Source organism: Protopterus annectens, chromosome 4.part0 (assembly GCF_019279795.1).
Source record: "Protopterus annectens isolate FY-2018-M chromosome 4.part0, PAN1.0, whole genome shotgun sequence".
NCBI lineage: Eukaryota > Metazoa > Chordata > Ceratodontiformes > Protopteridae > Protopterus > Protopterus annectens.
This window is the reverse complement of record NC_056733.1, coordinates 80223649-80244003: the sequence shown is the minus strand read 5'-3', so window position 1 is coordinate 80244003 and position 20355 is coordinate 80223649. Positions and strand designations below refer to the sequence as shown.

Below are 20355 nucleotides of genomic sequence, written 5' to 3'. Positions count from 1 at the left end.
TACTCACCTGCGCTGGTAGGTCTGAATCTGTTGCTGTATGTGTTCTTGATAAGATTTTTCTGCTGTTTTTTGTGTCACTGCTACAAGCTTGATGAGACCGCATCTGCAAATGTGCAAAACCAAAGTAAGTTCTTGCCATGAAATGCACAAACGACTAAAGAACATTTTTTTGATTGTGACATTACTACAACAAAAATGAAGGATATGATACTCCAGGGGTGTCAAATCTATTAAGGACAATAAGGCACATCTCAATTTAAGAATGAATACCACATACAAATAGCTGATAAAGAAGTATGTCACAAAAAATACAGGTAATATAAATGCAGTTATGCAAATACTGTAGTTACACTGGAATACATAACTTGCTTACAAGTGTAATAAAATAACTTCTTGATTATAGAGGGTACACTCCTGCTTGTGTACTTTATTATTTTTCACATTTAAAATAATATGGCATATACTTGAGAAGCAAGACTGACAATCACTTTGACAGATCTACTACACTGCTAACAGCAGACATTGTCTCATGAGCTTACAGTAAGAACTTTCTGCTTCATATGATCCCAAAATACATCAACTTCATGATGAAGGAAGCCTTGGATATATCCCAGGAAGCAAATGTTTGAGGAGTCTTGGTGATGGAAGTGCCACAGACTGGAGGGCAAGAATTAAGGCACAGTTTACTTGCCTTTCTTGTGGAAGAAGGGTGTTAAGGCATGCCAGGGGACAGTAATTTCATGGCATCTGATGGAAACCACAAGTTAAACCACAAAGAATCAGCTGGATTACAGGGTGGGCAGAGCTACAGAGGAATATACCAGCACAGAGGCCAACATGGTTCTTGGGCAACACCAATTGCATATCCACCCAGCAAGTGGGGATTTGAGGATATTAAAAAACAGCAGTTAACCAGCATGGCAAGAGCAGGCCCCAGCTTACTGAGGCAGTACTAATGATACTGCAGACTCATTCTTGTCTTCTTTTCCAACTTCCGTGGCCTAGCAGAATGCACCACCATACAGGCAAGACCTGAAATCTAGATCTGGAGTAAAGAGTGCTCAGGGTGGGTCACAGAGACATTGAGATTGCCAAGGAGCAACTGGTGCAGAATGGATGTCTTACTCCCACAGAACCCATATAAAATGATTTCTAGCGTCACAGGAAAAATTATTCTAAAGCAAGCTATGTTATAAATGTCAGAATACTCTCTATTATGTAGCTGATACAGTACTCACTCAGGGTTGTAAAGATATGTGAACTTTAATCTAATACATAACTACACACCAAGAGTTGGAATGTGTTCAATGTCAGTTCATAATTGCTTCAGATACAAGCTTACAAGATTTTCAACTTCAGCCTTTTTGTGTACTTTACTGCTGAAACAAACTCATTTTATCTTGACAAGGTGATTCTGAATACAATATTAAGTGATACTTACTTTTCTAGTGACTTAAGAATGTAGTTGTAGTTGTTAAGTAGAAATATCGCACTTAAAGCAGGGTCTTCATAAACCTTGGATTTACTCAGAAGGTTCAGCTGCAGGTTGCCTAATACTTTACCTGACAAAAAAAGAAAGCAAATAAAAATAGCTACAATAATCACACTCAAAATCTTGATTTACCATCTAATTTTAAGTTACTGTATTGTAATTAGTCTGAACCCTTAAAGTGTCACAAAACACAAAAATAAAAGAACACAATATATTTCATATTATTCCATTTAATTGAGAGTTAAAAATATTTATTGAAACTCAAGAGTATCTGTTGCCTGTATCAAATTCAAACGCTGTCATTATCAAAGACATCAATGGTATACCACTCATCCTCTCAGTGCAAGAATTCTGGACACAGTCAAAAATAATGGGGGCCAAAGCCCCCAAAATAGGAACAAGTTTTAAATACTGCTATTGTAAACTTAGCAAGTTGTATCAGCATACATTTTCTAAAGTGTATGAACTCTGAAACTCAAATGTCTGTCATTTAGTAACTTCCATTCTCAATGATTTGCCAGAAAACGATAAACTTTAGGAAGAAAAGACAAAAAATCTGAGGTAAAAATCTACACATTCTGTGAAATTCTGTACAGTTGAGAGGTATCAGTGGTGAGGGAGCAGTCTCCATAAGCAACACATGTCATAGTCACATTCAAACCAGTGCAAGCATAAACAACTAATCAAAGTGTTACTCAGTATTCATACAGTAACTGCAGATAATATTTTAGTATATATGTCCCAGGCAACCAGAGTTTGATTAACAGCTCAGGCACCTGATGGAGTCGGCATGGGGGAGATTAAACAAGTGGCAGGGCTCATTTATCTCACACAGGGAGAGGAACTGCACATTTCTGGAAGCCTATGTGCAAGGCATTAAGTACAGTTGTGCACACTTACCATAAATGTAGATGTTTGAATGTATTCACTGTTGCAGTCATTACACTTGGGTTATCTGCTTGCAGGTAGCCCTCAGCTGGCCTGATTATCAAAGTCTTGGGTCCTGCGTCGGTTGCTGTCTCATCTTCCATGACGTCAGGTAGTCAGGGGTATAAAGCATGCAGCTGAAGCCATTACATCAGTTTTTCCTGCCCCAGATGTCAGGTGCCCCCATAATGGGAAGCAATTATGTACAAGGTTACACCTCCAATTCTAAGCAAATACACCAGAACGCTTAAATACAGTAAACAAGAAGAGAGCTATAGGAAGTAGAAGTCAGGGGGCTGGTGGGAGGGTAACCAGGACTGCAACAGTGAATACACTCGAACATCTACATTTATGGTAAGTGTACACAACTGTATTATGTTCTTCGTGTTTCACTGTTGCAGTCATTACATTTAGGTAGATTCCCAAAGCTAAGGAAGGGAGGAGGCAATTAGAGAGCATTAGGACCAGCTATTAGGCTCTGCAAGACTGCAGTGGCAAAACCAGCTCTGGATTTAGAGAAAATAGGCAAGTGGTAATGCTTGGTGACGGTATGAACAGAACTCCAGGTAGCAGCTTCTTGGATGTCCCTGGTAGGTACACCTCTGAGAAAGGCTGCTGAAGTAGATGCAGCCCTGGTGGAATGTGATCTTATCCCCTGTGGGGTAGGTTTTCCATGGTGCTTACAGCAGAAATGAATGCAATGACCTATCCATTTAGAAATTGTTTGCTTTGAAATAACCTTCCCCTCTGCCCCTGCAGCAAAGGCAACTAGCAGCTGTTCAGTTTTTCTGAGAGGCTTAGTCCTGTCCAAGTAAAATCAAAGTTGTCTGTGTACGTCCAAAGAGTGCAGTATTCGTTCTCCTTTGTTCTGTGGATTAGAAAAGAAGGTTGGCAAATGAATGAACTGATTAAGGGCCAAACTGGATACCACCTTGGGCATAAAGGAAGGATTGGTCCTGAGGGATACCCTGTCAGCATGGAAGATGATGAAGGGCTCCATTGCCATGAGGGCCTGTAATTCAGACACTCTTCTTGCTGAAGTGATGGCTAGAAGGAAGGCTGTTTTCCAAAAAGGAATTTCAACTCTGCAGTTGCAGCTGGCTCAAAGAGAGGTACAGTGAGCTTTTCCAGTACAAAGTTAAGGTCCCAGGCTGGAGTAGGGGCTCTCCTGGGTGGTCTTAAATTTTTGGTCCCTCTGAGGAATTGCTTCAGCAGTGGGTGAGAGAAGAGGTGTGGCTCTGTATTAAAATGTGCTGAAATGGCAGAGGCATGAATTCTAATAGAAGGAAAGGCCCTTGTGAAGCATCTCTGCTAAGCATTGAAGAATATGAAGTAAATTGGGAATGTTGTGCCCATCCCCTGAGTTTGGCTACAGGAACAGAATCTTTTCCACTTTTCAGCATAGGATTTTCTAGTACTAGGCCTCCTTGCCTCCAGAATGACATCCAGCACCTGCTTACTGAGGGATGGTAATGGAGAGCTCAGGTAATTAGCCAAGCTGCAAGGTTCAGAGTTTAAAGCTGGGGGTGCAGAATCTGGCCCTCCTGTTGGGACAGAAGGGAAGGGGTCTGAGGCAGGTGTCATGGTTCCAGCAGTGACACACTGTGCAAGAGGGGGTACCAGTGTTGGCATGGCCAGTCTGGTGCAATGAGAATTGTCCTTGGTTTGTCCTGTTTGATCTTTAGTAGAACTTTGGAGAGGAGAGGCAGAGGGGGAAAGGCATACACTGAGAGGTTTTCCCAGGTGAAGGACAGGGTATCCACTTTCCAAGCTTGTCTGTGGGGAGTCCTTGTGCAGAATTTGTCTAACCGGTAGTTCTGAGGGGAGGCAAACAGGTCTATCTCTGGGCTCCCCCATTTGTTTCTCAACATGTTGAATATCTTTGCTTCCAGTTTCCACTCGTGTGAGTCCATGAGATTTCTGCTTAGGTCATCTGCCAGTGTGTTTAGCTTGCCTGGCAGGAATTGAGCCTGTAGGTGCACTTGGTAGCTCAAGGCTGTGTTCCACAGAGCCATGGCTAGTCTGCAGAGGGGGTAAGAGTGGGTTCCCCCCAGCTTGTTTATGTACCACATAAGACTGATGGTGTCTGTTTTTACCAATAATTGTCCTGGAAGGAAGTGGTCCTTGAAGGCTGTCAAAGCATTCTGTACAGCTAGCATTTCTTTTTGATTGATATGCAGGTGCATTTGACTTGGGTTCCATTTTCCCTGAATGCACTGCCCTGCCAAGTGAGCCCCCCATGCACAGTCTGATGTGTCTGTTGTTAGGGTTTGGGTGGCAGGGGGTAGAGTGAATGGCAGTCCCTTGCTGAGGTAGCAGGCCTCTGCCCACCAAAGGAATTATGTCTTTATACAAGGGGATGATAGGAATCACTGATTCCAGGTCCTGAGAATGTTGACACCATAGGCTTTTTAGATACCATTGTAGTTTCCTCATATGCAGTCTTGCATATGGAATTAGTAGGATGCAAGAGGCCATGAACCCCAGAGCTTGCAGTATTTTCTTGCAGTTAACTGGGTCTTTGTGGTCAGTAATTTGAAGTAGGCTGTCAGATAAACTTGTTTCTCTGGTGTGAGGTAAGTCATCTGGGAAGTTGTGTTCAAGCCTGCTCCCAGGAATGCAATTTGTTGGCAGGGTACTAGGTGAGATTTCTTTTTGTTTATGGTGTACCCCAGTGAGGTTAGCAGTTTCTTTACAAATGCCAGATGATTTAATAGCATGTCCTGGCTTTCTGCCTGAATTATACAATCGTCCAGGTATGGGTATATCTGAATATTTCTTTGCCTGTAAAATGCAATGACTGGAGCTAGGCATTTTATACCCTGGGCGCTGTAGATAAGCCAAAGGGCAGTGCAGAAAACTGATAGTGCATGTAGCCTCCTCTGAAGTGTAGGTATTTTCTGCAAGAATCCCTTATTGGGATGTGCAGGTATGCTTCCTTTAAATCCTTTGTTGCCAACCAGGCATTTTTGCCCAACATGGTAAGCAGCTGGTGAAGAGTTAGCATTTTGAATTTTGGAATTACCAAAAAGGTGTTTAGGATAGATAGGCCCAGGATAGGATGCCAGGAGTTGTCTTTTCTGGGTACCAGGAAAAGTCTGGAGTAAAAACCTTGTCCCCATTCTTCTGCTGGCACAGGTTGAATAGCCCTGATACTTAGAAGAGAGAGAACATGTTGTTGAGCCTCTGCCCACTGATTTTGGGGTAGGTCTGGCCAACCTTTTGGGGTTGGTAAGGTGTGGAAGTGGAATCTGTATCCTTGGGAAACTATATTTAAAACCCATTTGTCTTGGGTAATGAGCTCCCAGTTTTTTGCATGCAGGGTGAGCTTCCCCCCTAAAGGTGCGGTCAGTTGAGCAGGGCTTGGAAGTTTTAAAGTTAAGTCATTGCGACAGTTAACCATAGGGGGTGTCTTACTTCCCCCAGCTTTGGAAGTGGGAGCCCCCCACTGCTTAGGCCTGTGAGTACCTTGAGACTGTGGCCTAGGTAGTCTGCTGTTCCTGGATTTGGACTGAGAAGGCCTGGAAGAGACAGGAAAGGACCATTTCTTAGAAGACCAAGGCCTACTAAATCTGGGAGTCTGTACTTGCAGGAAATCTTTAACAGTTTGTATACATTTAGCTTTTTCCTCCATCTTTTTAAGAACAACTTCTGCTTTGTTGCCAAACAGGCGGTCTTGGTTTACGGGAGCATCCAGTAATTTGGCTTTAACATGATCTGGCAGAGTTTGCTCCTTAAGCCAAGCATGCCTTCTAAGAACAGACCCAGTAACAGCAGCCCTATAAGATGTCTCTAAGGAGTCAAAACCACATTGCAAAGTATGTTTACCAACTTGTTCAGCAGAATGCATTAAATCCTGTAATTCTTTATTTTCAGCACAATAAGGAATCAGCATCAATTTATGTTTAAGTAATCCAATAATATGCTGCTGGTACTTCAACATATGAAACTGGCAGTTTACGGCCCTAATGGCCAAAGTAGCAGAAGTGTATACCTTCATACCCCATCTGTTCAGGGCCCTGGAATCTCTATCAGAGGGGGTAGGATTTTTGGCAGTAGCAGCCTTAATGCCTCTGGGTCCCTGTGAAATGGTCTCTGGGCCCGCAGTAGGATTCTTAAAGAAGAACTTGTGAGAATCAGGTACTCTGTAATACCAGTCAGGTTTCCTGGGAGCCGGAGGTAAGATTGTCTGAGGCCAGGCTAGATTCCAAGAAGGCATCATCTACAATGTCCAGTACAGGAGGGATAGCTAAAGGCCTGTGTTGAGGCAGGAGTAAAAATTCCCTAAGCCTCTTTTTGGAGTCAGAGTAATCCTGGCTTTCCCAGTGGAAATGCTCCCTAAGAGTGTGCAAAGCTTCACCAAAAGAGAAATCTTCTGGAGGGGAAGCAGAAGGAATGGAGTCCTCTTCATCAGAATCCTCATAGGTAGATAAGGGCAAATCCTGGTCATCAGAAGAAACAGAAATTTCAGAATCCTGATCAGAAGAATCAGAAGGAAAATCAGTTCTAGGTCTCTTAGAGGGAGAAGGGTGGCTTCCCCTAATTAGAGTAATAAGGTCTTCAGCCATTCTTATCATTTGTTTTTTAGGCATATGGGCCTGACCATGTGGTTTGGACGTCGGTTTTCTAGGCGTGGATCGAGTCTTAGGCCTAGAAGAAGAAGAAGATGGCGTCGGTTTGATATGCAAGTCAGTAGGCCTGAATACACCCTCAGTAGCCAGTGCCTGCAAAGCGGCTCCGGACCCATCCAAGGTAGAGACATCCGCAGGTTCCATAGTCGAAGAAGCATCTCGCGGCATACTGGACTCCAAATGGGTCTCAGTAGAGGCCTGCGAATCTGAAGTAGCGGGTATCAGGGGCTGCGAAAGCGCCTCACTGAGTACCAGCAAACTGGTGCCTAGCTTAACGAAAGCGTCGTCGGCAGCTTTGGACCTATGCGGTCTGTCTCTGTCTTTATCTTTATGTTTTTATGGAATGTCGGTAGTCGGATGGCTTACAGAAGTCATTCCTGGATAAGTGAACACAGTACCAAAATAGTTAGATGCAAAAATGAACAGACGATGAATAGTACGTGGATTGAATAAGGCACAAAACCGACAGTGAAGTACGTCGTGGTCTGGGCCTAAGCAAGGAATGCAGTACAAATGAAAATCTGAGGCATTTGCTTTCCACAAGAAATACTATTGTTAACTTTTACTGACATTGGTTTAGAGCAAGTAAAAGGATCCCCGATGGGGTACTTAGCTTTTTTGAAGACTTCAGCTCTGAAATTTGAAAACGAAAATTTCAGGAGTCGGCCGACCAGCACTTGCGAACTGCTTCTGCTTCGGGCACCGCATGGCAAGAAAGACTGCTGTAATGGCGTCAGCTGCATGCTTTATACCCCTGACTACCTGGCGTCATGGAAGATGAGACAGCAACTGAAGCAGGACCCAAGACTTTGATAATCAGGTTGGCTGAGGGCCACCTGCAAGCAGATAACCCAAATGTAATGACTGCAACAGTGAAACACGAAGAACATCTTCCCTGGTTGAGTCCAGAGAAAGCTGCCTACAGTGTCTACCAGTGAATGAGTTAGGGCTGTCCTGCTGCCCTACGTCCACTGCATAGCACACTGCTGACACCAAATGTACATCCTACTTACACCTGTTAACTCAGTACACTCAAGGAGGCAAGAGTAGTCAAGTTAACTGGACATGAAGTTGGCCCACACCCGACCACCTGACTCTTGCCAGTGGGAGAAGGAAAGAGTTGATTAGGCACCCTGGGCAATAACAAATGGATCAACAGGACTCTTGCCTAGCCAAGGAATGTTTGGTTATTGCCCCTGACAGATCAAACAGGTGAAGGCAGACGATCCAATCTGACACATCCAGCAGAAAAAAAGAAAAAGACAGATTCAATAATGCCTATACTACGTGTACACTAAGTGTACATGACATGTATTCAAGAACATCCATATCACATTTTTTGTGCTTTCTAGCCACTCAGAAAGATTACACTAAGTGTACATGTAGTCTACAGTTTCTGGTAGCCTTTATGAATCCCTGTCAATATTTAAAGCTGCAAGAAAATCAGTAGGGAAACTAAAATTAGGAGGAAGAAGGTGCGAATTATGCCTGTGTTGTCTGTTCACTCATAACAGTGTACACTTAGTGTAGCCTTTATGTAATCCTGGAGAATATAAGAAAACAATAATAAAGTAAACTGGAAGTTAACACTTATTAACCTTTCTACTTACCTATTTAAGCAAGTTAAGTGTGCTGAAATCAGAATTTTTAGCCACAACTAGAACCCTTAGAGGAACAGCATTAAGTGTACAAAAGAAGAATGACTGACAAAACAAAATTCAAAATGACAGAAGGAAAGAACAACTGAGAGATTACAACAGTTAAAAGAAGTTTGTTACACATTAAGAATGGTGAAAACAGATGCAACACAAATCAACCTGACCAACAGATAAATTAATTCAGCCTCAGCGATACCTCCAAATGTTTCTCTAGATAAGCTAGTTGACACCTTTAAGTGTTTACTATTGCCTGCCCAGCCATCTGCCTACAACACAGAAGGGCTGGACATTTACAATTGAAAAGGAACAAGAAATAAAAGGTCCTTACAGTGTCTGGAAACTATATTCCATATTTTCACAAAGTGTTACTGCATCTGTGTTCTTTGTACTACTGCACTACTTGGTGGGAGGAGTGAACTAACATTCTGTCCGTAATGGTCACTGCCATTTTGGAAGGAAGTGTCTTTTATATGCTTCCTATCAAGTAGTACCCAGCTGCAAGCACTGCCATTCAAAACTTTTACAAATTCTTAATTGAAAAATAAGTATGCACTCCTTTCATGTTTCTATTAAAAACTGCAATAATGGTTTGGTCAAATATGCAGGAAAGCAAAGGTTACTTGGTAAAGCAGATTTATGAAAGACATGAAAAAGGCAATAGGTGACAAAACATCCAGCCACAAGAAAGACAGACCATGTGAAAGAAGATCTGTAACAGTCAGGCCTAACTGTCAAAGAAGGTAGGAGAGTGGCAGTGAATCAAGAAAGGTGATGACAGTTGATGAGGACACCCTGACCATATTGAAAAATTGAGAAAAAAAAGAGGGGGTCTATGATGATGACAAATGATACGACGGGTGATACTTTCTAGTAATAATGGAGCTCTGTCTAGCACAGCTAGAGATATAGTAATAATTATTTCTATACGCAATTAAGAAAATGGTAATTTTCATATTTCTTTAAATAACTTGACAACCAAAAAACACACATACTTCCCTGTCCTCATATGGAAGCTCAAAACAATATGAACAACAAATGTTGCAGGCAGTACACATCCAGCTTGAACAGCTACTCAGATATTACAAGCAGTTTACAAAATGTTATAAAAACATGTTTACTGTACTTACTCCAGGTTTAAGACATAGCACCTAATGAATGCAACTACGGTAAAAGTCTGTGCAGAACAACTTCATTGTTTATATGTTTTACTACCTAAGTAGAATAAAATGTGCGCGCATTGGCACAACTGCGAGCTAAACAAGAATTAAAATCTGAGTGCATTTATGTAACATCTGTATAAGCATCTGAATGTTTCCTCCTTTTTCAGGAACAGATTAGTAGCACACATGGGCAGGAAAAAAAGTATTTGCTACCTAAAGAAATAGAGGGAGGGAAGAGTTAACAGCACTGAATAAAAAAGAAATACTTTCTTTGTTCACCTGCAGGCAAACTTCAAAGAAAATAACAGCATACACTGGCTGGGATTCAGAAATATCACTTTCACACACACAATAGCAAAAAACAGCAGTCAATGGGCAATCCAGCCTAAAACCGATTGAAATGTAGTAAGAACCACACTGCAGAACAAAGTTAAAATAATTAAGGAATTCTCTGGCCAAATCTGCATACGTCATGTAAAGATTGGCAGTCTGATGAGGGATAACCCAATGAGACCAGTTGAAGTGTGCCAGAATGTACAAAATGACATGGTGCTTAAGCAGTCCTTTGCATCATGACAGGAGTGCATGTGGTACAATGAGTGAACACAGGGTCACAGAAGGTGGACTGAGACACCTCCAGTGCCACACTGTGGGTCCAAGGGGCATACAAAGAAGTGGGAGTCTCAACAGCAAACAGTGGTCTACAAGGAAACGTGGACAATGCCATGGGGATACAGCCAGAGGTAACCAAACAGTGGCCCATGCATGGGACAAACACAATGGATGGCAGTTTTATAATATGATTATCATCAGTCATCAGTAAATGACAGTATGCTCTTACTGTGGCATTCCCAGGGCACATGGAAGGGAGACAGCATGCATAATGCTGGACAGGCAGACCACTGTACCCTGTATAGATGGGCAGGGCACTGACAATGGGCATGTCAATGTGGGGGGGGGGGGCAAACAAACCGATGTGATGTAGAGTATGACAAGTGGCATGATGGTGACAGCTTACCTGTTGAGCAACATACAGGGGATGTGATTCATAAACTGCTAACACTGACTGAATCACTTCCATAACTGCAGCCACCGCTCACTGTGCAATTTTTTGACTTGCACAATGTGCTACTTGTTTCTGAATCCTAGCCACTATCTTCCAAGATCAGATGGTTTGGTACATTACACATGGTTTCCAGGTGACACAGGAATCATAAAAAATAAGCCAGCTCTTTTGGGAATATAAACTCCTGCTGGTTCGTCAAACCACTGCCTCATGCTAAACTACCTGATCAGCTCATTTACTTATGTGTCTGTAATGGCATGTTCTTCAAATCTCCACTCTTTTCCCATAAATTTCCAAAGGACTAAACTTGTACTGGCTATAAACAGTATAGAAAAGACCATTTTACAGGAGGTCATCTGTCACAGCCAAAGACATAATTAGACAGTAAACAAACAATTAAAAATGTATGTAACTACTGGATTTGCAGATCAAAAGTTACAAAAATGTTTACTGTATGCATTTTTGATTATATTTTAACTCAACGACAGTGTTCTTAAGAGCTGTCAATTGCTGTCTCAGCTAGAGATAGAGCGACTGATTATTGAGTCTAAATGTTATTGTACCAAATCAGTGAATTTCTTTTTCTTCAAGACCATCTCATCAAAGCTTGTATATTCTGCACATAATGCATTTTCTTAATTTTCTTGGTAAAGTAGGCAAGGTTTTACAACAGGTAAGCCTCCCCTTTTTCTCTGTGGCATTAGTAACAAAACTTCTAAGATGCCACGAATGACACTGCATTAGAATACATACCGTACAGCAATTTTCTACTTATTGGGATGCTGTATCTTATTTTTCCTTTACTTTTTAGTGAGCGAATTGTCTACTGCTGCTGATAAAAAGGTTGCAAAAAATGCAGTTTATATTTGATCTTACTGCTTGCTTACAGAAATGATTGCTGCCTGAGGATAAAGGATTGCATGTTTCTCCTTTACATGGAGTCTACTGCTGCATATATAAACTGGACAGTAAATATTTCAGTATTACACATTATGCTTGAAAAGCAGGGTTAGTCGTGTTGCCATGACACATTACCCCAGTTAAAGATCTCTATAAAACTTGTGTTCAGTTTTAATTGGGAAAAAAAACCCTTTTAGCATAGTGCACCATGTATATAATTTGTAAGGAGGCTGATATGCCCTCCTTAACCACCCCCCAATATGACATTAAAAAATTTAAAGGAGCAGAGCTTAAGGAGGGGACAAGATTATTTAGTCTGCCTCTAAAGTACTTTTAACTTTCTATATCCCCTCCAGTCTTGTTACCTCCTCATTCTTTCTCCAGCAGTACCATACCCTCTCGCATGCCTCGATGAATCCTACCTCTGTCACCTAACCCTGCATTCTACTATATGGATCCATAGCCCTTTCTTTGAGGAGTTATTTTCCGGGAGATCCAAGGAGTATTTAGTTACTTGTTATCTGCTCTCTGGGCCCTCTTCCCCTCTCTTCCTGATATCTCTTCCAGTCTCTTGCGAGAAAAGGTACTGCTCTTTTAGTCAGTGGTGATATTCCCTCTCTTTTCAATCTCGTGCATCTTTCTGGTAGGTTACCCCAGGTTCAATCCAGCAGCTTGATGTCACTTTCATCGTATGGTTTCTGAACAGTACAAAAAAATTAAACAAAGCTCCTTACAAACTCTGGAAACTACATTACTTATTTTAACAAAGTGTTACGGTTTCTGTGTTCTTTGCTCTACCAACTTGCAGAGTGGAAGCATTACATAAGTCCTTATGGACTCATCTTCCTAAAGATGTACTCCAGCATTGCATATGTTGCTCTCACTGCCCTCTCATTCTATCCCAGGTGGTCCAATACAGATGTATAGATGTGATCAATACTCCCAGATCTAAGCTCTTCCGAGATGGCTGCACACTGATCAACAGCCTGACTTCACCTTTCCCAGTGTGAAAAAAAACGAGCAGAGTACGTAATTCTTCCAGTCTGAGTAAAATTCAGTTACTGGCTGGTAAGTATACTTACTGCCTGGATGCCAGCAAAGAAGAAATTTGGAGAACCTGAAAGAAAATCAACTAGAAAAGTGAAGAGAAAACACAGACTGGGAAGAATCCTGCAGCTGTTTAGCAAAAAGCAGTTCAAGCTTCAGTTTTGATACAAGACATGGCTTCCAGTAATTTAGATGTAAAAATAAATCAAATCTACTCACAGCTGATTAAAATAAATGAAACAAGGAAGGAGTACATCAACTTAACAAAGGCTGGAAAAATAGAAACTGCTTTAACTAGCTATTTAAATGAACTGATAAAACTGCAAAAAAATCACAGGTTTGGAATGAAGTAAAGACTGGCTGAGTAAGAGACTTCTCAAGAAGAAGTGTTTCAAAAAATGGTAGCGTTAGAAGTCATCGCATGCAGAGAAAACCTGAGATTTTCTGCTATACCACAGACACTGAAAAGAACAGGCTGCACTAATTTTATGAAAGCATAAATAAGCAACTGGACTAGTATTCCACAGCAGGGTTTATTAATTTAAAAAGCATGTAAAGTGTATGCTCCAAACCTGGCCATGAGAAAGCAGCCAAGACCTGTATTAGTAAAGATGCAATTACACCAACAACAAAAAAGTTGACCCTGACAAACCAGTGGCAGAAAGGAAGATTAAAAACTGGAGACAGCAGTGTCTTTGTGGAAAATGATTATTCACTGTACACCAGCTAGAACAGAATCAGATTTATCCCATCAATTAGGCAATGTAGAGAGGCAGGTGTGAAGATTCAAACAGCTGTATCAGCTATCGCCAACATATTTTTTTTCCCGACACACAATAGGCTAAGAAGGAAATGCAAATGTTTATTCAACAAAAAGTCAGCCATCAAGCAGAAAGAGACTCATCTTCTCATTATTTTGGCAATACAGCTCATGGAATGACTTTGCCAGTGAAACCTTTTCCAATGTTCCAAAGGAAAATGCATGGCAGACATAAAAATAGCACAAAAAAAGCACAAAAGTTGACTAGAAGAACCAGTCTGGTGTTGGGAGATGGAAATGAACTGGAAAAAGACCAGCAGGACTGAAATTAGTGAAGGAATGTGAAATTATAAAGCATTAATCACATTTGTGAAATACGGCTTTGAAAGAAAAAGTGCCTAAAAAAGATTGAACAGGAATTTTGAAGTGGTGTAATACATGTGATGTAGATGTAATTATATTAGAAGACACAATACTTTTTTAACAAATGAAGAAAGATTACAAAGAAACTATTGGGAAGAAAGATAATCTGGCATTTGGGAAACATGAGATGTTCTGAACAGCTGTATTCTGTAGTGAGTTGTTACTTCTTGCACCACTATCACTGCTATTATACAACTACACCACCTTCTGCTGATAGACTCACTGTAACAGTGACTCATAATAATTGGGTAGAATCCTGACCAGTACTTCAATACCATGGGGAGAAAGGCAGTTGCAGAATTCTCTGTAGCACAGATGCACCAAAACCTATCCTGCCTCTACACTATGCTTCCAACCTGCAGTATCTCAGTGGAGGTGTGGAGAGCAGTTCTAAAATACCTTCTGGAGAAACATTTCCAAAATAAGCTGCTTAAGTTGTTTTTTTGTTTTGCATTTTGCATTAGTTGAGTGCACTGTCATGATTCGTTGCAGAAGTTAATTATACTTATATAAAAATAAAAAAGCGAGCCACCAAGACAGTATTTGCATGAAACACTAGTTTATTTAACATTAAACACTGTCAAAGTAAAACCAACTAAGCGCTTTCGCCAAGAAACATGAATTGGTTTCCAAGCTACAAACTCACTCTCTCTCTCTCTTTTCTCTATACACAATGCTTTGCTTAGCTCCTTTTCTCTTCAGTTCTCTGGTATCCTCCACTTACAGAATTATTGCTTATACATGACTTTTGTACCTGAAAAGATCAGGTGCGTCCCTGATGAATGAACTGACACAGTCTCCAGCTCATCCTTCTGGGCAGTTATCATAGGAAAGTGTACGACTGCAGCCCAGAATGATGAACTAAAGATTACATACAGCTTATACTGAATTGTGAAACTATCTGCCTAAATACTAACCACTAGTTCACTTTTGAAAAAATTAAAAAAATAAGAAATCAACAAATTTGCAAGCCAGTGTAAAATCAAATTATAAAACAAAACTAGCCAAAAACGAAACACTAAAAAACAAGAATTCGACTGGAAGGAATACTGCTGGCAGATTAGATTAGACGCCTGCAGGTTCCCAGGATTACATAATAAAAAAAAATTAAAATTCAACAGGAAAGGGTTAAAGGATTATTTTATACATTAATTGATTGATGTCAATTATTTGATTATGTATTTAAATTTTAAAGTGATACAAAGGGGATTGTCTGATTAAGTTCTGTTTAGAATGAAAGAGCTTACCATTGTATCCCAATAAAGTGTTTTGTTTTTAGTTTTTGGCTAGTTTTGTTTTTCACTTCTGAAAAATATCTGAGAGGCAGTCACTGCATTGGCAGAGTAGACACTGCATAGGCTGAATGAACGTTTGGTAAGGTCAGCAAGGATTTGCCATCCTCTTCATAACAGAACACAAAGTATCTAGATAATCACTTGGCTAAAATAACCTTCAAAACCTTGTACTCTAACTTCTTGTTGAAGGGCGATGCAAACAGTTGAGGGGTCTTTTCTAAATAGCTTTGACTCCATCCAAATAAAAAGTACAGCTGTGTAAGAACTTACCATAACAGTAGATGGCTTACTGATCATTTTTGTAGTATTCTTAACATAATGGGTTTTTGTCCACTGACTTCCAACTGGGGTACCAACGCTTTACCTTCCTGAGGGCATATGTCTTGACACAAACTCAGCTCATCTGCATCAGGGTATATAGGTGGACATATGTACAAGTTCCTCAAACTATCTCCAAGCCAATGGCCTGGAAGCTAATGAGAGGTGAGTCTGGTCAGCTAGGAGAGGAGTGTAGCTGGAACAAGTACGTAAACTCCCAAAAAACCAGGAATTAAGTGACAGCTCACAATTGAAGGAAAGAGTGATGTTACAGCCAAGGAAGAGAAGAGGTGAAGGAGGGATATTGTTTTGCTAAGTTCTTACACAACTGTACCATGTCCTGACTGAAACTAATGTTGCAGTATTTTTAAGATATGAGTGAGTCACAGAGCTGAAGTAGGTCGAAAAAGGGTGGTTGGCTAATGAGAAGATGAGCTGTTCAGGAACACAGATAGGACAGACCTAGCACAGGCATCCCTGGACCTGGAGAAAGCATCAATCTTGTAAGCATTTGGTAAAGATGTGCACAGAGGACTAGGTGGCAGCTTCCAAGATGGATCTGTCATCAACACCAGTGTGTAAAGCACTACAGGAGGGCACTGCCTGAGCAGTATGTGCTTCTGGGCAGGAAAGCAAGGTTTTTCCATAATGTGTACAGCAGAAAGGGATGGCTTTCGATATCCATGATGCAACAGTTTGCTTTGAGATAGTCTGTCCCAGTTTGGAATCCATGAAGGAAACAAACACTTGGTCAGGTTTTCTGATAGTTTTTGTTTCGTTTTGTCCAAGTAGAACTTCAGTTGCCTGTGAAAGTCTAGAGTGCAGAATTCTTTCCCCCCTGTTCTGGGGATTGGGGAAAAAAGGAAGGTAAGTGAATAGTCTTACTGAGGAACCGTTCACTCATTACATTAGGCATGAAAGAAGGATTGGCCCTAAGAGTCATCCTGTCCCTGTGGAAAATGATAAAAGTGGGATAGCCACGAGTGCCTGAAGTTCAGACAAGCTGAGGTAAGAGCCAACAGAAGGATAGTTCTCCAGGTGGAGAATTTTAGAGTAGCAGATGATGATGGCTCGAAAGGGGCAATGTGTTTTTCCAGTACAAAGTTAAGATCCCAGGGAGGAGAAATAGATTTTCTTGGCAGTTTAAGAGGTAAGGCTCCCAAAAAAAAAGTTTGACAGTTTGACCTCTGTCCTCGACATAAGAAGAGGGTCATGAGGCAAACAGCACTGATGGAAGACAGATGAGTTTAAATGGAAGAATAGGTCAAACTAGACTTTAATAGCTCACACAGATAATGCAGGACAGTGGGAACCTCTGATAACAGTGGATCTTGGCAAGGTTTGCAGCACCAAATTGAAAATCTTTTCCAATTAGCTGTGTATGATTTTCTGGTAGTATGATTCCTGGCTTCCTGTAAGATCTTGACCATGTCCTCAGAGAACTGATTCCTTTTAGGGATGAGAACCCTATCATCCACAGAGTGAGACTTAGAGAGGCTAGATTGGGGATGGAGAAGCAAACCTTGTTGTGTGACCAGGTCTGGTTGTAGCAGTATCTTCCAGTGGTTTCCTTTGGAAAGGTGGAGTAGAAGGAGAAATCAATGCTGTCTTGGCCAGTATGGGGTCAGAAGAAGATGTTTTGGAGTTTCCTTTTGGGCTTTTAAAAGGGTTCTTGGGAGAAGTGGTAGAGGTGGGAAGGCATACAGGAACTTCCCTGACCACTGGAAAAACAAGGTATCTGCCCTCCAGGCTGAAGAAGAAGGGATCCTGGTGCAGAACTGAAGCAGCTGATGGTGTGCCCCACTGGTGTCTGATTGTTCAGGGTCCATTCAAGGGACCTGCTTATGGAGTCCACTAGCACATTCTCCTGAGAGGGAATGTATGCACCCTGCCAAAGTCATATTAATTTTAGTAGCCAAGTGCCATGCTTCCTGTGCTAGCCTGCACAGTGGATAAGACCTTGTGCCTGCCTATTTGTTTAAAAGCTACATAACTGTGGTGTTTCTGGTGTACACCAAGAATGTGCCTGATTTCCATAGGTGAGAGAATATCTGCAGAGCTAGCAGAAGAACTCTTATTTCTTTCAAGTTGATGTCCTCCTTCAAGAGTGGAACAAGTCATTTCCCCTACACTTGCTGAGATCCTGTCTATGACCTCCATACTCTGTCTGAGGCATCTGTGTGGGTGTGATGGGCTGAGGAGAAAGGAAGACCCAGGATGACCGTGACATGTTTATCTGGGTCCCTATTAGAACCACGAAAGTTTAAAAAATTGAACAGCTAAAAAGCCAAATATTCAGCTACTCGAGATCAGTTTTCTGAGATCGCAGTACAGTGAAGATCGGAAAATTTGCCCTTTCCTCACTATAGTGCTTCTTCGGAGTTGGTATAGATATAATTAGTGTGGGGGGCACAGCCCCCCACAAAAACGATTTTGAGTAACTGAATATTCGTCTTTTTAGCCATTCAATTTTTTAAACTTTCATGGCTCTAATAGGGACCCGTTTATCCCACCAGAGCAGCTCCTTTTTGAGGCAAGGCAAGAGAAGGATCAGAGTATCTAGGGGATAAGAATCTTGGGAACACAGACTTCTAGTACATCTGAATTTTCCATATGTACAGTCTGGCCAGAGGAAGCATGGGGATGGTAGCTGCCATTAAACCAAAAGTCATAAGGATCTACCTTACTGTGCGATGTGACAATGAGTGGAGGTACTGGAAGAAGCTAGCCAGACTGTGAAACATGTGTCCAGATTGCAACCCAGGAACACTAGGTCCTGAGTGGGTGCGAGATGGGATTTTTTGAAATTGATTGTGCATCCCAGTATTGTCAAAAGATGTACTGTGTAATGTACATGCTCAAAAAATGTGTCTGTGGAGACAGCTTGGACCAGAAGGTTGTCAAAGTAAGGGAAAATCTGAATTCCCTGTATGTGGCCCTAAGCCACCACTGGAGCTGGACACTTTGTAAAGACTCTTGGCGAAAAGGCCAAAGGACATAGCAGTAAAGTGAAAATGCAAAGAGCCAGAGATCAATCTGAGGAACTACCTGTAAGAAGTTCAAATGGGAAAGGTGGGCATCATTTAGGTTTAGGGATACCAGAAAGGTGTGAGGGAGAATGAAGGGGCGGAGGTTGGGAAGAGACAGCATTTTGAAACACGAAAGTGTTTAGAAGAGAGAGATCCAGAATGGCTCTCCGTTGTCCTTCCTTCCTTTGTATCAGAAAGATTCTGGAATAGAAACCTTTTCCCTTGAAGGGATTCGGCACCCTCTCGATGGTGTCCTGATGTAATAAGTCATGAATGATAAGGTCGAGCAACAGAAAGTGGTTGAGAGCTGGAAGAGGCATGCCCTTTAGTGATGGAATGCTTTCTGAATTCATAGCATTGCCTCTTTCGATGATAGTCAGACCCCATCTGTCTGTTGTTACCATTTCCTAAAAAAGGGAGAGACAGAGAAAGTCTTTTCGATAGAGGGGGCTGAAGAGAGTGGAGGGGATAGTTAGGAAGGTAATCACAGGCTTGCTTCCAAAGGGAGGCCTTCCAGAAGGAGATTCCCCATAAGGTTTGTCTGGAAATGTTTTTCTTGGTGTTTTTTTTTGTTTGTGAGGGGACCCAGGGTAAGTAGACTTGGCTAGGTAATTTCTATGACACCTAGGGACTGCAGAAAGTAGACACTACCTGCAGTCTTTCACAGTCTTGAGTTGCTCTTTTACAGCTCTGGAGACTGGCAGCCTGTGGACTAAAAAAGAGGTTCTTGTCTAAGGCAAATCTAGTATTTTACACATGAAGTGCTCAGGGATGGCCTGACTGTGCAGCCATGCTTACAATCTGATGACTGAACCAAAGGCAGCAGCCCTGAAGGAAGAGTCAACCCCAGAGTTAAAACTGCATTTACTCTGTATCTGGCTATTTGAGTAGTTTGAGATAGCAAGATCTGCATTTACTGCTTAGAATCCACTGACTGTGGGTCTGACATAACCTTCTGCAAAGATTGTAATACAGAGAGCAAATACTTGGTCATATGTGTCTGAAGACTAGGGTGGAGGAAGTCTAGACTTTCTTTCCTCACCTATTTTCCAACCCTATCCACAGCACTACTATCTCTGTCAGTGGGAAGGACACTAGCACTGGAGAGCAAGCTTAGAGGGCTTATCCGAGGAGAGAGAGACTGCAGGAGGGTCAGCCACAGGATACTTATACAGGTAATTGAGGTCATCAGGTACCTTATGGAATCTCTCTGGTCTTTTAGATGCTGGAGGCTGAGAATCAGGAGCTGAAGATGTAGACTGGAAGGCATCCTGGAATACCTCTAGAACTGCAGAGGACAGGAGAGGGTGCTGGAGGCTTATAGTATCTCTTTTCTACATCAGAAATTTGCTTTGACTGCCATTCAAAATGCCTTATCATGTTTTGAACAGTTTCTCCAAAAGAGGCCTCTTCAACAACAGAATTAGGATAAATGGAGTCCCCTTCACCTGAAGAGAGCTGAGCTGGAGAATGCATTTGTGAGGAATCCAGAGAACAATCAGAGTCTACATCTTGTTCGTCCTCAAAGAAAACTGAAACTTGGGTATGTATCTATGGAGCCTAAGGCAGCTGGGTCACAAAAGGAGGAGGCTTCAAGGCCATGGCAGCTTTAAATAAGCCCTGGGAAAAGTCAACCCATTCTTTTTCTT

General features: G+C 41.7%; 1 protein-coding gene across 14 annotated transcripts in view; it reads right to left on the bottom strand.

The window, feature by feature from the left end:
* EXOC7 (exocyst complex component 7) overlaps positions 1–20355 on the bottom strand; it is a 945568-nt gene that overhangs the window by 217635 nt on the left and 707578 nt on the right. For all 14 annotated transcript variants that reach the window (XM_044068105.1, XM_044068104.1, XM_044068108.1 and 11 more), the window contains 2 exons: positions 1442–1562; positions 8–103 (listed from right to left, as the gene is read on the bottom strand). In XM_044068105.1, coding sequence (XP_043924040.1) covers positions 8–103; positions 1442–1562 — 217 coding nt within the window. The remainder of the gene's footprint in view (positions 1–7; positions 104–1441; positions 1563–20355) is intronic.